Source organism: Hemitrygon akajei, chromosome 19 (genome assembly GCF_048418815.1).
Source record: "Hemitrygon akajei chromosome 19, sHemAka1.3, whole genome shotgun sequence".
In the NCBI taxonomy this organism is placed as follows: domain Eukaryota; kingdom Metazoa; phylum Chordata; class Chondrichthyes; order Myliobatiformes; family Dasyatidae; genus Hemitrygon; species Hemitrygon akajei.
In genome coordinates this window covers 73,672,201-73,690,018 of record NC_133142.1, presented here as the reverse complement: position 1 = coordinate 73,690,018, position 17,818 = coordinate 73,672,201, and the positions used below count along the sequence as shown (strand labels likewise).

Sequence of the window (17,818 nt, the reverse complement as noted above, 5' to 3'; positions counted from 1 at the left end):
CACTCTCTCTATAGTATCCACATCCTTTCTGTAGTGAGGGGACCAGAACTGAACACAGTACTCCCAGTGGGGTCTAACTAAGGCCTTATATAACTGTAACATTAGCTCACAGCTCTTGAATTTGGATCCCATGGTTGATGAAGGACAACACACTATACGCCTTCTTAACAAAACTTCAATCCGTGCAGCAGCTTTGAGTTTCCTATTGACATGGACCCTAAGATCTCTCAGATCCTCCATACTGCCAAAAGTCTTACTGTTTATATTATATTCTGTCTTCAAACTGGACTACCAAAATGAACCACTTCACACTTATCTAGGTGGAACTCCATCTGCCACTTCTCAGCCCAGTTTTGTATCCTATTGATATCCCACTGTAACCTCTGCCAACTCTCCAGACCATCCACAACACCCCCAACCCTTGTGTCAGCAGCAAATTTACTAGTTCACCTTCTACTTCCTCATCAGGTCATTTATAACAATCACAAAGAGGAGGAGTCCCAGAACAGATCCCAGTGTGACACCACTGGTGACAGTCCTCCTGTCACCGGGTTTGGATATGGCCCAAGTGCGGAGTGAAAGACACCAAAGCAGGTCGACAGCTCACAGAGTTTAATGCGAACAATGTTAAAGGAGAAAGAAAACAATGAACGCTATGCCGAAAAAGAGCCATTGACTAAAACACTCAAATGGAAAATGAAGCCTACACTGCGGCTGAAAAGAGCAACTAAGAATTAAACAAATACCGCTAGTCTTCAGAGTCAGTTGACTCAACAGTCTAATTTCTCAGCAAGCGGAATGCAGATAATGAAGCGTAGCTATGTCCAGTCTTGACAATTACTATGATGAATGAATGGAGTTAAATACTAACACAATGAAGTAATAATTAGGTGACATGTTCATATTCATGAGAGCAATTGCCTATTTGCTGCGCTGCTGAATCCGTGGTTGTGACACCTCCAAGCAGAATACAAACCATCTACAACCAGTCTTTGCCTTCTGTGTGCAAGCCAATTATGGATCGACAAAGCAAGATCTCCTTGGATACTATTCCTCCTTACTTTCTGAATGAGCCTTGCATGGGAAACTCATCAAATGCCTTGCTGAAATCCATATACACCACATTGACTGCTCTACCTTCATCAAAGATTTTTGTTATATCCTCAAAGAATTCAATCAGACTTGTAAGGCACTACTTGCTCTTGATAAAGTCATGTTGACTATTCCTAATCAGATAATGTCTCTCCAAATGTTCATGAATCCTGCCTCTCCAACAACTTGCCCAGGTCTATAATTTCCTGGGTTATCTCTAATCCCTTTCTTAAACAAGGAAACAACACTGGCAACCCTCCAATCCTCTGGTACTTCTCCCATCCCTATTGGTGATGCAAAGAGGCTCACTAGAGGCTCAGTAATCTCCTCCCTCACTTCCCACAGTAGCCTTAGGTCTATCTTGTCCAGACTCAATGACCTATCCAATTTAATGCTTTTTAAAGAGGAAACATCCTCTTTCTTAATGTTTCTATCCTCAAGCATTTCAGTCCACTGTAAGGGGATGGGAAATTGTGAAGTGGGGGGAAAGAGTGTGGTCTTATCCCGACAGTGGAGGAGGCAATGGATGGACATATCAGAATGGGAATGGAAAGAGGAATTAAAATGGTTGGCCACTCAGTTTGAAGGAACAATACCTTATATTCTATTTGGGTAGCCTCCAACCTAATGGGATGAACATTGGTTTCTCAAACTTCCAGTAATGCCTCCACCCCACCCCCTTCACCATTTCCCACCCCTTGTCTCTCTCTCATGTTATCTCCTTGCCCATCCATCGCCTTCCTCTGGTGCTCCTCTCCTCCTTTCTTCTTTCTTCCATGGCCTTCTGTCTCTTTCACCAATCAACTTCCTAGCTCTTTGCTTCACGCCCCCCTCAAGTTTCACCTACTGCCTGACATTTCTCTCTCCCCTCCCCTCACCTTTCAAATCTGCTCGTCAGCATTTTTTCTTCAGTCCTGCCGAAGAGTTTCGGCCTGAAATGTCAACTGCATTTTTTTCCATACATGCTGCCTGATCTGCTGAACTCCTCCACCATATTGTGTGTGTTATAAAAATAATATCCAAATTTACACCATAAAGTAAAGATAGGAGAATTGTGTTGTTTACTTTGTAGGCAAGGATTCCAACCCACCTAACCTTCCAATTTTTAATGCATACAGTTAAATTGATGCCGTTATGAGAAACCCCGGAAAACCCTGTGGAACAAGATTTTTGGAATCTGGAACTCAGAACTCCAAAATACTGGGTGTATTCAATATCTACGAAATTTATCAGCATTTGGTCCTACTACAAATAATAGCAGGTCAGAATAAGCCCTTCCTGAGCTCCTTGTCGAAACTGAATGACCATATGAATCCTGTTTTCTTGTATTTGGATCCTGATGCACCATCAATAACTCTCTGAGACGTGAGGCGAGATATCGGCTTTTATTGACTGGAAGAAAGAACAAGCAGCAATTGACCACCATACTACATCCTGGAGACTGAGGGCTGGGCTCAGACCCCAATCGCCTTTATACCGGGGTCTGTGGGAGGAGCCACAAGAGCAGTCAGCGGGGGGGCGTGTCCAGACAGGTATATGTAGTTCACCACAGATCCCTCTACCTCATTTGAAGTACCCCTTTAAAACATATTTGTATCTCTCTCCACCAACTCCTTTGCAGCTCATACCAAATCTTTACTACCCTTGGTATGGAAAAAGCTATCGCCTCAGATCTTTAAATTTCTTCTTTTTCACTTTTAACCTTTGCACTCTAGTTCTGGATGCTCCTAACTATCCATTCCATCTACGTCCATTATAACTTTTTGAACTTCTTTAAGCTAACGCCTAATCGTCTTATATTCAATGAGAATAAACTAAGACTAACCAACTTCTTATAACTACAGCCCTTCATCCGAGGCAACATATTTACAAACCTCTTCTGCACTCTCTCTGTTGTTACCACATCCTACTTGTAGAATAGTGGCCAGAACAGTAAACAATACTGTAAGTATGACATAACTATTGTTGTATGCAATTGCTTCATGAAGTCCCAGCTCTTACATTCAATGCCAATGAAGACGTGTGAGAAACATTGTTCTATATTTATCCAGAGTTAGAGTAATTCAGCATGGAAATAGGTCTTTCAGCCCAACTTGTCCATGCTAACCAAGATCCGACACCAACCACCTAAACTAGTCCAAGTTGCCCACATTTGGTGTATATCCCACTAAATATTTCCTATCCTCTCCAAGCATCTTTTAAAGTGTACCTGTCTCAATTACTTTCTCTGGCAGCTTGTTCCATATACCCACCATGCTCTGGTCACTTTTAAATCTCCCCATCTCATTTTAAACTTCTGCCCTTTAGTTTTTGGTTCTCTTTCCCTGAGGAAATGACTGTGTGCATTTACCCTCTTTATGATCATATATCTTTATAAGATCACCCTTGGTCTCATAGCTCCAAGGAATGAAGTCCCTGCCCAACCTCTCGAGTCTTGGCAAAATTCTTGTAATAGCATATCATCATTTACTCTATTTTTCCCACTTCATCCACATCTCAAAAATGCTTTTGTCCAATTGCTTTCCAGTGAATTTCCACAGCCTCTATAAGCCTTACAATTCCCCTTAAAATAGCCCATCATTCCTTCCCCAAATAGCTCCACCTGTCACACTCCAGAGGCAGGATGGAGCTGTCATGCATCCAGATATGAGTGGAGTGCTTTCTATGGAGCATTGGTAAGGGTTGGCAGGGACATGCCAAATTTCTTTAGCCTTCTGAGGAAGTAGAGGTGGTGCTGAGCTCCCTCGGCTGTGCAGCAACATGGCTGGATTAGAGCAGGCTATTGGTGATGGTCATTTCCAGGAACCAAAAGTGGTCAATCCTCTCAACTTATCCAAATCACACTGGTGTCTCTCTAAATAATCCTCTCAGCTCTCACTGCTTCCTAGATTTGTGTCACCCACACATTGTTTACTATAACATTTAATTCTCTCTTACCTCTTCTCCTCATCTGCCTATCACCTCCACCAGTGCCCCCCCCCCCCCACTTCTCTTTCACCCACGGTCCAGTCTCCTCTCCTATCAGATTCCCTATGTTCTCTAACCCTGTACCTTTCCCACCCACCTGGCTTCACCTATCACATTCTAGCTTGTCCTCTTCCCCCACCCCGCTCCTTTTTTATTCTAGTGTTTTCCCCTTTCCTTTCCAGTCCAGAAGAAGGGTCTCGGCCTGAAACACCAACTGTTTATTCACTTCCATAGATGCTGACTGCGCTGCTGAGTTCCTCCAGCTTTTTGTGTCTGTTGCTTTGTTCCCAGTCTCTCTCTGTCAACATCACTGAAGCAGATTATGTGGTCATAATCACTTGTGGGAGTTTATGCTACCGCATTTGCTAAATTACTGCACTTCAAACGTACTTCACTGAATGTAAAGCACTATGACAATGGCTAAAGGGGACATAAGAGGGGATTTATAAATGTAAGGCTCTTCTATATTAACCAGTTGCAGCAATGATAATGGCATAGATACACTGAACAAATGCAAACAATGGCAACTTATATTTTGTTCAGCCCTATTCTCAAAGGCATCATTCAACAGAAAAAGACCAATATGTCTGCACTCGATGATATAATCATATTCATCTCCCTTTCTGACAGAAACAGAAACTCAGGCATACATTAATTGGCTTTGGGTTACAAGACCGACATGCACATGGCTGAAACAACCATCAAGAGAGTAGTGTTGATTCTTTGCAGAAGGCATTTAATAAAAACAATTAGTCAAATGACACTTGGATAAGATTTGGATAATTTCCACAGATCTGGCCTTATATCAGCATTGCAGCTTCTAGGGGAATGTCCTGGAGACTGAATAAATTAATGGCCACTCTCCTTGTCATTGTGGCATAACTGGTGAGGACAGTTGTGAAGGTGCTACAATAATTTCAAAGATCGATTTTATCTTTATTTGACATATATATTAGGAATTTGGTGCAGTGTATTGGTCAGCGTGCAGCAGGCACCGACAAACAACACCATTCAACAATTATAAATAATAAAGAATGATGCAAAATATAAAGCTAGGGGTTAAAGTACAGAATGGAATAAAATGAGCATAAATACATAAATACCGGCATGTACTACAACGTAAACAGCATATCCAGCGGGCAGAGTTCGGGGCGAGCAGCGGAGTGAGAGGCAGCGGAGTGAGAGGCAGCAGAGTGAAAGGGCTTTGGCTCAACAGGCGTAGGCGGTAATGGGACGAGGTGAGGCAGGTTTACCTGTGTTATTTGCGGAAAGGATAATGTATGTGTGTGAGGCCAGTTTTCTGTGCTCGATGTCAGATGTGGGAGGTCCTGGAGTTTCCCAGCCTCCCAGATGGCCATATCTGCACCCGGTGTGTCGAGCTGCAGCTCCTGAGGGACCGCGTTAGGGAACTGGAGATACAGCTCGATGACCTTCGCCTGGTCAGGGAGAGTGAGGAGATGATAGAGAGGAGTTACAGGCAGGAGGTCACACTGGGGCCAAGGGAGACAGACAAGTGGGTAACAGTCAGGAGGGGGAAGGGGAAGAGGCAAGTACTAGAGAGTACCCCTGTGGCTGTAACCCTTGACAATAAGTAATCCTGTTTGAGTACCACTGGGGGGGGGACAGCAGACCTGGGGGAAGCAGCAGTGGCCATGCCTCTGGCACAGGGTCTGGCCCTGTGGTTCAGAAGGATAGGGAAAGGAAGAGGATGGCAGTAGTGATAGGGGACTCTATAGTCAGGGGGTCAAACAGGTGATTCTGTGGATGCAGGAAAGAAACTTGGATGGTAGGTTGCCTCCCAGCTGCCAGGGTCTGAGATGTTTCAGATCGTGTCCAAGATATCCTGCAGTGGGAGGGAGAACAGCCAGAGGTCGTGGTACATATTGGTACCAATGACATAGGTAGGAAAAGGGAAGAGGTCCTGAAGAAAGACTACAGGGAGTTAGGAAGGAAGTTGAGAAGCAGAACACCAAAGGTAGTAATCTCGGGATTACTGCCTGTGCCACGCGGCAGTGAGTATAGGAATAGAATGAGGTGGAGGATAAATGCGTAGTTGAGGGATTGGTGCAGGGGGCAGGGATTCAAATTTCTGGATCATTGGGACCTCTTTTGGGGGAAGTGTGACTTGTACAAAAAGGACGGGTTGCACTTGAATCCCAAGGGGACCAATATCCTGGCAGGGAGGTTTGCTAAGGTTACTGGGGAGAGTTTTAACTAGAATTGTTGCAGGGTGGGAACTGAACTGAAGAGACTGGGGAAGAGGAAGTTGACTCACAAATAGAGAAGGCTTGTATACAGTGTGAAATGGAGGATAGGCAGGAGATAGAGAAGGGAAGCGCTCAGACCGAAGGTTTGAGTTGTATCTATTGTAATGCAAAGAGTATTATGAACATAATGGGTGAGCTTAGAGTCTAGATCATTACTTGGAGCTATGATGTGCTGACCATTACAGAGACTTGGATGGCTCAGTGACAGGAATGGTTACTTCAAGTGCCAGGGTTTAGATGCTTCAGAAAGGACAGGGAAGGAGGCAAAAGAGGTGGGGGTGTGGCACTGTTGATCAGAGATAGTGTCACAGCTGCAGAAAAGGTGGACGCCATGGAGGGATGGTCTACGGAGTCTCTGTGGGTGGAGGTTAGGAACAGGTAGGGGTCAATAATTTTACTGGGTGTTTTTTATAGGCTGCCAAATAGTAACAGGGATATCGAGGAACAGATAGGGAAACAGATCCTGGAAAGGTGTAATAATAAGAGTTGGCATGATGGGAGATTTTAATTTCCCAAATATCGATTGGCATCTCCCTAAAGCAAGGGGTTTAGATGGAGTGGAGTTTGTTAGGTGTGTTCAGGAAGGTTTCTTGACACAGTATGTAGATAAGCCTACAAGAGGAAAGGCTGTACTTGATTTGGTATTGGGAAATGAACCTGGTCAGGTGTCAGACCTCTCAGTGGGAGAGCATTTTGGAAATAGTGATCATAATTCTATCTCCTTTACAATCGCATTAGAGAGAGGTAGGAACAGACAAGTTAGAAAAGCGTTTAATTGGAGTAAAGGGAATTACGAGGCTATCAGGCAGGAGATAGGAGGCTTAAATTGGAAACAGATGTTCTCAGGGATAAGTACGGAAGAAATGTGGTAAATATTCAGGGGATATTTGTGTAGAGTTCTGTATAGGTATGTTCCAATGAGACCGGAAAGTTATGGTAGGGTACAGGAACCGTGGTGTACAAAGGCTGTAATAAATCTAGTCAAGAAGAAAAGTAAAGCTTAAGAGAGGAGGTGTAGGGACAGGTGTAGCACTTACGCTTGCAGGGATAAGTACCAGGTGGGAAATCTGTGGAGAGGGATGTGTGGACCAGGCAGTCACAGGAGAGAGAGGGGTAGAGAGGGAAAGATGTGCTTAGTGGTGGGGTCACCTGGCACTTATCCCTGCAAGCATAGTGCTACACCTGTCCCTACACCTCCTCTCTTACCACCATTCAGGGCCCCAAACAGTCCTTCCAAGTGAGGCAACACTTCACTTGTGAGTCTGTTGGGGTCATCTATTGCATCCGGTGCTCCCGGTGTGGCCTCCTCTACATCAGCGAGACCCCACACAGATTGGGGGACCGCTTCGTCAAGCACCTCCGCTCCACCCGCCACAACAGACAGAATCTCCCGGTTGCCACCCACTTCAACTCTCCTTCACATTCCCATTCGGATATGTCCATACATGGCCTCCTCTACTGCCATGATGAGGTCAAACTCAGGCTGGAGGAGCAACACCTCATATACCGTCTGGGTAGACTCCAGCCCCTTGGTATGAACATCGAATTCTCCAACTTCTGGTAATTCCCTCCCTCTCCCTTCCCCCATCCCACCTTCACTCTGTCTCCTCTTCCAGCTGCCTTTCACCTCTCTCATAATTCTGCCTTCTTCTACTACCCATAGTGCTTTCCCCTTACATTCCTTCTTAACCTTTCCTGCCTATCCCTGTTCCCCTCCCCCACCCCTTGATCTTTCCTCTGATTGTTTTTTCACTTGGCACCTACCAGCCTTCTCCTTCCCACCCTCCCCCCACCTTCTTTATAGGGCCCCTGCCCCCTCCTTCTTCAGTCCTGATGAAGGATCTCAGCCCGAAACCTTGATTGCTCGTTTCCATGGATGCTGCCCGACCTGCTGAGTTCCTCTAGTGTGTTTGTACATGTTGATTTGACCACAGCATCAGCAGTGTACTTTGTGTTTACTAAGGTTGATTAACAGCCTGGGGAAAGAAACTTTTAAGGCATGAAGTTTTTGTTTTGATAGCACTATAGCGCTTTTCTTTTGAATGCAATTGTTCATCATTTTTCAAATTATTAGAGATGATTAATAAAGGTTTGATTGATAGTTGAGCATCATACAGTTTGGACAGACATGGGCAGATATTTGTAAATGGGAATAAATGTGTTCCCAATAAAGGGAACAAGGGAGAGCAGTCAAACTCCAAGGGATCTCTTCAAGTAGCAAATTCAATGAGCAAATGCAATGACAGCCTATCACAAAGGGGTATGAGGGACATAGTGAATGCCATCTTTTTCTCAGGGTTAGATGTTCAAGAATCAAAAGCCATAAGTTTAAGGTGAGAGGAGAGAGATTTATATAGGAACCTAAGGGGCAACTTTTTCACTCAGAGGGTATTCTGTAAATTGAATGAACTGCCAGAGGAATTGTTCGAGGTAGGTGCATCACAACATTTTAACATCACTTGAACAGGAAAGGCGTAGAGCAGGGGTTCCCAATCTTCTTCATGCCATGGACCAATATGATTAAGCAAGCGGCCCATGAACCCCAGGTTGGGAACTCCTGGTTCAAAGGGATATGGGCCACACATGTGCAAATGCTACTAGCTGAGATAGGCTTCTTGGTCTACTTTGGCTGTAGAGCCTATTTCTGTGATATAGATACAACTATATAACTTGCAGGATGTTGTTTCTGACTGCACTTTCAGTTTAGTTTATGAAAGCTGGAAATGGCATACTGTGAACACAGAGGGAAAATTGCGAGAATCCAGAGAGTAACTTCATTTTGGTGGTGGGACTCTGTTCTGTCTGGTACAATTGCATTATTATTATGTTAAGCAAAGGCACCTAAATGTGGATCAGTTCAATTTGTGGAAAAGCAAATACCTTGGTGGGAGAGGACAGAGTTACCAGATTGGTGAAGAAAGGAGAGACAGACAAAGTTCCACATCCACTCAGTCATAGGAGGTTTCAACTTAATTAGGTCTAGCTGTAGAACTCATTCCTCTTAGATCAGCAACCATTTGTGTTGCTGTACTAAGATAAGCAAACATGGTTGGCAGACTTCTGATCATTTCATTAATAATTCATGCATTCCAATTTTCTTTTCCCTGTGAGGAGCCAAAGCATAATCTTTTATTACAATTCTGCATGTCATGCTTTTGATGGGGGAAATATGATTAATTTAACAGATAACCAAACAAAATTAATTCTGTCTATGAATGCACTGGAAAAAATTAACTTAGCAGGAAAAGTTCACGATTTTTTAATCATCTTGATTGTAATGCATTGATAAACCTATGTTATTGCTCATTCGGTCATAGTAAACATTAACAGCAATTATTTCAAATTATTTTATCTCAAAGATTGTTCAGTGACATAGAATCAGAGAAAACCTACAGCAAAATACGGGCCCTTCAGCCCACAAAGTTGTGCTGAACATGTCCCTACCTTAGAAATTAGGCTTACCCATAGCCCTCTATTTTTCTAAGCTCCTATCCAAAAGTCTCTTAAAAGACCCTATCGTATCCGCCTCCACCTCCGTTGCCAGCAGCCCATTCCACGCACTCACCACTCTCTGCATAAAAAACTTACTGCTGACATCTCTGTACCTACTCCCCAGCACCTTAAACCTGTGTCCTCTTGTGGCAACCATTTCAGCCCTGGGAAAAAGCCTCTGACTATCCACATGATCAATGCCCCACATAATCTTATACACCTCTATCAGGTCACCTCTCATCCTCCGTCACTCCAAGGAGAAAAGGCTGAGTTCACTCAACCTGTTTTCATAAGGCATGCTCCCCAATCCAGGCAACATCCTTGTAAATCTCCTCTGCACCCTTTCTATGGTTTCCTCATCCTTCCTGTAGTGAGGTGACCAGAATTGAGCACAGTACTCCAAGTGGGGTCTGACCTGGGTCCCATATAGCTGCAACATTATCTTTCGGCTCCTAAATTCAATTCCATGATTGATGAAATTCAATACACCATATGCCTTCTTAACCACAGAGTCACCCTGTGCAGCTGCTTTGAGTGTCCTATGGACTCGGACCCCAGGTTCCCTCTGATCCTTCACACTGCCAAGAGTCTTATCATTAATACTATATTCTGCCATCATATTTGATCTACCAAAATGAACCACCTAACACTTATTTGGGTTAAACTCCATCTGCCACTTCTCAGCCCAGTTTTGCATCCTATCGATGTCTCGCTATAAGCTCTGACAGCCCTCCACACTATCCACAACACCTCCAACCTTTGTGTCATCAGCAAACTTACTAACCCATCCCTCCACTTCCTCATCCAGGTCTCAGGGTCCCAGAACAGATCCCTGAAGCACTCCACTGGTGACCGACCGCCATGCAGAATATAACCCGTCTACAATCACTCTTTGTCTTCTGTGGGCAAGCCAGTTCTGGATGCACAAAGCAATGTCCCTTTGGATCCTGTGCCTCTTTACTTTCTCAATCAGCCTTGCATGGGGACCTTATCAAATGCCTTGCTGAAATCCATATACACTACATCTACTGCTCTTCATTCATCAATGTGTTTAGTCACATCCTCAAAAAATTTAATCAGGCTTGTAAGGCACAACCTGCCCTTGACAAAGCCATGCTGACTATTCCTAATCATATTATACCTCTCCAAATGTTCATAAATCCTGGCTCTCAGGATCTGCTCCATCAACTTACCAACCACTGAAGTAAGACTCACTGGTCTATAATTTCCTGGGCTATCTCTACTCCCTTTCTTTAATAAAGGAACAACATTTGCAACCCTACAGTCTTCTGGAACCTCTCACGTCCCCATTGATGATTCAAAGATCATCGCCAGAGGCTCAGCAATCTCTTCCCTCCCCTCCCACAGTAGCCTGGGGTATATCTCATCCGGGCCCGGCGACTTATCCAACCTGATGCTTTCCAAAAGCTCCAGCACATCCTCTTTCTTAATATCTACATGCTCAAGCTTTTCAGACTGACATTTATAAGATAAATCAAACTGCAATGAAGATTTATAATGTAACTAGTGTATGATACACCAGAAAGTAATTAATACTAATTTTCATTTTAATCACAGTGTCACTTACACAAACTTACAACTGAAAAAACATATAGACACTCTTTGAAACAAGGTAGTTCTCAATATCTCTCCTCTGGATGACATCTGATGTCTTACTCTTGCTTATTAATTCTAAGCTACCTTGCACCGACTCACTGGCAGCTGGCTAAACCTCAGCATCAGTCCTACGTTAGGTTAAGTTACAGTTGTCTATATTTGGTTAGATCTTAGTCCAACTTCTATTGCCCAGATGGTTAACTCTGCCTCATGCATCCGACCATCTCTCCACATCACTGTGTCTGAAAATTTGGTTCACTTTCACTTAAATATAAAAGGGTAATTCTCAGTTCCATGCAAATCATAGAAATTTGTAACATCCACACTTTCACATGTGGACAGAGAAATTAATGATTTCATCTTGTTTTCTAAGATTTGGTTAATTGTTAAAGACCGATACTTAATTCCATGCTATGTGTGAGATTTGATTCTTTCCTATCAACAATGATGTCAATAGATTGAGATTAGCTTTATTTGTCACACATACATCAAAACATACAGTGAAATCTGTCATTGACCAACACAGTCCGAGGATTGTGCTGGGGCAGCCCACAAGAATCACCACACTTCCGGCACCAACATAGCGTCATAGGTAGGCAGTCCATTGCTATCCACTTGGTTTAAATTCATGCAGATATGAACTGGTTGCTGCAACAGTGATGAGGATTTCTTTCCTTAATGATATTCAACTTGACCAGATTTAATTGAAGCTTGAACCTGAATTTCTTATCCAGCTATTTAATGTCATCACCCACATAAATGGTGATCAAAATTAAATTACACTTCTCCCTGTGTCACAGATCTGTACTGACAGTAGAAACACATCCATTAATTCTGCCTATATTGGTAATTTAGACACACCCAACACCAGCACTACAAACTCAAGAGATACCCTGGCACTGACCTTTGCCTGCATTCAGTTTAACTAAAACTCTGCCCTACCTCCTCACAACCTTGGGGAAAAGAAATGGAAACGTGAACACAAAAACGTGCAGTGTGGTTTGTTTGTCTTGGACCTTATTTGCAATTCAATTTTGATGGGACGATGACAACAGTAATTGTCTACATCAATCAAGGTTCAGTGGAATTTCTGGGCCATTGTTTCCTTTTCATGAATGAATTTGGAGAAAGAGAAACCATAGTGCATCTGAGATCCCTTCAGTTCAAGTCATCATCATCATCATTACTATGTGACATAGGTGATCCTGGTCTCATGACTATGACTGTTCTTGTCAATTTTTCTGCAGAAGTGGTCAGTCATTGCCTTCTTCTGGGCAGTGTCTTTACAAGATGGGTGATCCCAACCATTAACAATACTCTTCTGAGATGGTCTTCCTGACGTCAGTGGTTGTATAACCAGCTGCTCATATGACCATCCACCACTTGGGCCCTGATTTGGGGGGGGGGGGGGGAATCTAAGCAGGTACTACACCCTGCCCAAGGGGGACCTACAGGCTAGTGGAGGGAATAAGTTATCACCTTTTGAGGGGAAGCATGTGTACAGGGAGAACATTTCTGTACTGGATGATTTAGATAACTATGGAGCTTTAAGGATACCTTAGCCATGGTGATTTAAGGGTGGACGGAAGGATAATCATGATTGCTTTTGTAAACTTATTGCATAGCAATAAATTTAAAAAGGTACATTACCCATAATTTAATCAACTAGCAGCTTATAACATCAAGAAATCACTTACTCATACACTCTGTGGCTACTTTATTAGGTACAGAAATAACTTGCTGAATGTATGATTGTGGTCTTCTGTTGCTGTAGGCCAACCACTCCAATGTTTGACATGTGCATTCAGAGATGCTTTTTGCACGTTTGAGTTGCTGTCCTCTTCCTGTCAGCTTGAACCAGTCTGGCCATTCTCCTCCGACCTCTCTCACTAACAAGGTGTTCTTCACCCTCAGAACCAATGCTCACAGGATGTTATTTTGTTTTTGTCTCATTCTCTAGAGACAGTTGTGTGAAGAAATTGTATGAGATCAGCCATTTCTAAAGTACTCAAACCATCTTGTCTGGGACCTACAATTAAAGTCACTTAGATCACATTTCTTCCCTATTTTGATGATTAATCTGAACAACAACTAGACCTCTTAACTATCTCAGCATACACTTATGCCATGTGTTGCTGCCCAATGATTGGCTGAGTAGATATTTTCATTAACAAGCAGGTCTATGTACAGGTGTATCTGAGAAAGTGGCCACTGAATGTACCAAAATGTATGATAGTATTATAGCTGTAAATTGGCAGAATGGATAGTGGTCTGGTGAGCTCTCCTCTGATCTACCTGAATCAACAATGGTCCTGTTAAATTAGAGAAGAAATGAACCAGGTTTCTAACCATTTAATCATTGCAGGTAGAAGCTAAAGGATTTTGCTGTTATGCCAGTGTGCAGCAATTTTGACAACCTCAAATTTAAAACCTATGAATGGAAGCTTCTCTAATATTGCTAGAAAGAAAAATCTGTAAAATATAGTCAATAACTTTGTTATACAGTGTCTATAATTGCAAATGATTCCACAGGGCTTTTGCCAAATGTCACCAGATATATTTTGAAAGCAGGTCCATAAATGTCAATGAATTAAGCCTCAAGTTCTATGTTAAGCCCAAGGTTATAATTGAAAAATATGTTTTTCTTTCGGCCAGAACACAATAATCTTCCAGCTCCCGCTGCTCTGCTTTCTGGGAATAATGGATTTGTAGCAGCTAAGCAACAGGATTAGTGGTGCAGATCATGTCTGCATTTCAGTCATTGCATTCAAATGTGTTTTCTGCAGTCAAATTGCTGTAAAAAAAAGGGTAGCACAGGAAGGATTCCTTGAAGTAATGTGTGACCGCAAGGTTCTGCAATATTTTCCTTCTGCAGGCCTGGTCTGGTTTTGGATGGGAAAATTAACAGGATAAATTCAGTCTGCCTCACGGGGGTGTGGGGGCAGCTGGGTGCAGAATGGCCACAGCATCTGGAGATATCTGTGGGCTTTACATTCTACTTACTTTGAAGAAAACACATCAGGCAAGTTAAAACCAGAAGTGAACACAACCTTGTCATCTTCCTGATGGACAGATTAACTTACAGCTGCCCTGTTGTACTAAAACAAAATAAGAGGGTCTTCCACCAAAAGGGGCAGTAAAACACTGCAACTTTTCCATTTAGTGGTGAAAAGTAGCAACACTGAAGTTTCAACAGACTGAAATTGCTGGAATAAGGAACAACAATCATCACTGAGGTTTACTCAACATTCAGAGCACTTCTATCAAAGCTTCTCTGGACTGCGCATAGTCCTATCTAATATTCACCTACCAAAGGAAACTCATGGGAAACTTTCCCATCCGGTGGCAGTTTCGCTCCAAATCCTAATGCCGGAAAGAGTTTGTCACTGTCATAATCCTGAATGATTTCTCCAACTGCTTTCAAAGCCATGGCATATGCATTCATCTGATATGGGTTCATGTAATGGAGGGAGGTAGGCTGTGAAGGGTTGCCTGCAGAAGGAAAGAAATATTTATCTAAAGGAACCAGGCAAATAATCCAATCCAGACAAAGATACTTTGAAATAAACAATATAAGTATGCTCAGAAATTGGTGCCAGAGAGAGGTGGCACCTTACAGGCAGTAGACACCTTTACATTCACTCTCATACTTTTATTATTGTTCAATGTCTTCTTGGCTTTAAATTATCTTAAGAAAATTATCATAGACATATACAAGTATTCAGGAAATCATTAAAATTAGTAAACAGAAATAGTTTACCTTGCCCTTTTCTTCCCAACCTCCAGATTGAGAATTCCCATTGGAATGAGTTAGGGATTAGGATCCCATAGTAGTTGTGGCTGGTTAGGGATAGTAGAAACAGATTACCCAGCCTTATGTCTTCAAAAGGTAACCCTTTGGAATACCAGTCTCAACAAGCACAATATGGCACAAGTATCACACCATTACACTCAAGGATTAATTCCCTGTACAAACTTACCATTAGATGCAGTGAAGTCTATTGCCACAGTGAAATTTAGCTGGGTTCTAGAAGAAAGCCAGTAACAAGGATGTTTAGTAGTTTTGGTGACTGTAGTAGTAACCTACATTTAAACCACAGACTTTAACAAACAAAATAGCAAAATGTGCTTGATCCATACCCGCCTTTAATATAATCCACAAATGTGTAATCAGATTCCACTTTGAAGGAGAGAAGGGTCACCTGGTGACAATAAAGAGAGTGAATCAGCATGAGCACCTTTGACTGTAACACAGGGTGAGTGTTAGAGGAAGCTATGAAAATTTTAGCAAATTTTAATGGATTGTTCATGAAATTGTGATGATTTTCACACCCTAGAAAACACAAATAGGCAAGGTGGAAATTTCACAAATTTTCATATACTCACTTAACAGCAAACTCAATCTCCTAAGACTTATGTTCTGCACTAAGAGAAACATCATACGAGGTACAACACACTGCAAAATTACTGAACTGAGCAAGGTTACAACTTGTTTAGAAAGTGGGAAAGTATTTGTCAATGTGGAGCAGGGAGTGAGTTTGTAATTCTGGTGGAAGTAAAGGATGTTGGGAGTGGCAAGGGTGGAGTTGTGTGGGACAGGTGGCAGAGGAGTGAAAGGGATGGGGTGGGGATGGTGGCATGTAGACATACCCACCCCTGAGACACTAGGCAAGGTCATTTGATTCCAAACAATTGATTTATTGATCAATATGGATTGTTCCTCTGGTGCTTCCCACTCCCTCCCCTCTCCGTCCTCCCTTTCCTCTCTCAATTCACAATACGGATCTATTTCAGAATCAGGTTTATCATCACTCACATATATCATGAAATTAGTTTTTTTCTGCAGCAGTACAGTGCAATACATAAAATTACTACTGTTCGAACTTGACACCGCTTTGGATAATGAGGTTTCTGAAACGTTTACTTATGAGCACTAATCGTTTTGCTCAGTGCTTTCTGATAGTACGTTATGTGTTAAATCTATTATGTATCAAGCAGTTTCTAGCTTTTACCACAAATGGCTTTTGCATCATTTGGGAAGTGATATGGAGTGGAAAGATGAAAGATTCCCAAATATCCCAACTGCAGCAATCCTTTCAATGTCTTTTTCTGCACTTTTTATGCCCAGAAGCCATTCTGATTTACATATTGGTTGTCTGACTGGTGGTAAAATTGACCATTTGAGATAAATGTAGAACTGTGTATAACAAGCCCTGGGCAACATTCTGACAGGCTGGGATATGCCAGGTAATATCACCACCACCAACGAGACACAGCTTACAACTCCCAAGCTAATGGACACCACTCAGTTTGACTCGACCACACAAGATTTAGTTTTTAAACCTACATCATTTTCAGGTAATTTTTCTTTTCCCCTCCCCTTTTCCTCTTCTGCTATTCCTCACTCTGGCTTCTCAACTCTTCTTGTCACTTGCCTTGGTGCCCCTCTGTCATAATCCACGTTCCTCTCCTATCAGATTCTTCCTGCTCTGGTCCTTTACCTCTCTAGTTTTATAAGCTAGAAGGTGAAAGATGAAGCTACAGCAGGCTTCATCTATTGTCCTCTTTCTGGTCCTCCCATCATTTTATTCTGGCTTCTTCCCCCTTCCTTTCCAGTCCTGAAGAAGGGTCTTGGCCTGAAACGTTGACTATTCGTTAATTTTCATAGATGCTGCTCGACCTGCTAAGTTCCTCCAGCATTTTGTGTGTGTTGTCCTCTAAAAAGGTTTCTGCAAACCCCATTTCCACCCATGGCTTTCTCCAGCTGTCACCTTTGCTGAGGATAATGATTTATGTTCACAGCGAAAGAGTATGAAGCAGTTTGGAGAGAGTAACACAAGCTGAAAATTACTATTGATTATAAGAAGGTGCCTAGATGACTAATGGGTTTGTTTGGATATTCCCCGTCAGTTGTTAATCTGCTCTGTTGCATTTCATTTTATAAAGATCTGTTTTCATATTTTATATACCCAAAGTTATTTTTGGGAAGAGAGGTATAATTCAGCTTTTCATAAGTATACAAAACATAGGCAAAATGTTCTTGAGTCCCTGTGATTTACTGGGAAATGAAATCTCATAAACGCAGTTGTCCTTTCCCATTCATTGGTTTCTGAATGTTGTATTCCTGCTGAAGTGGATTTGTCTAATCCGATTCTATGCAGATGTTGCAATGTCTTCCCAGCATAAAACCTTAACATCAATTCATCAAATTGGGTTTGCACAGATTCACAAGATTCAAAGATATGGGCCATATGAGCTATAGCGTTTATACACCATACATGCCCCTGTCCTTGTTTCAAGTCCTTCTGCTGGCTCTGCTCTTTACATCCTTTCATTCTGGTGGTTCTGAGCCAAGATGAGCATACAACCACGGACAGGTGTGA

General features: G+C 42.5%; 1 protein-coding gene across 3 annotated transcripts in view; it reads right to left on the bottom strand.

Moving 5' to 3' along the window:
• cpne9 (copine family member IX) overlaps nucleotides 1–17,818 on the bottom strand; it is a 627,771-nt gene that overhangs the window by 51,468 nt on the left and 558,485 nt on the right. For all 3 annotated transcript variants that reach the window (XM_073072861.1, XM_073072862.1, XM_073072863.1), the window contains 3 exons: nucleotides 15,576–15,637; nucleotides 15,416–15,462; nucleotides 14,746–14,927 (listed from right to left, as the gene is read on the bottom strand). In XM_073072861.1, coding sequence (XP_072928962.1) covers nucleotides 14,746–14,927; nucleotides 15,416–15,462; nucleotides 15,576–15,637 — 291 coding nt within the window. The remainder of the gene's footprint in view (nucleotides 1–14,745; nucleotides 14,928–15,415; nucleotides 15,463–15,575; nucleotides 15,638–17,818) is intronic.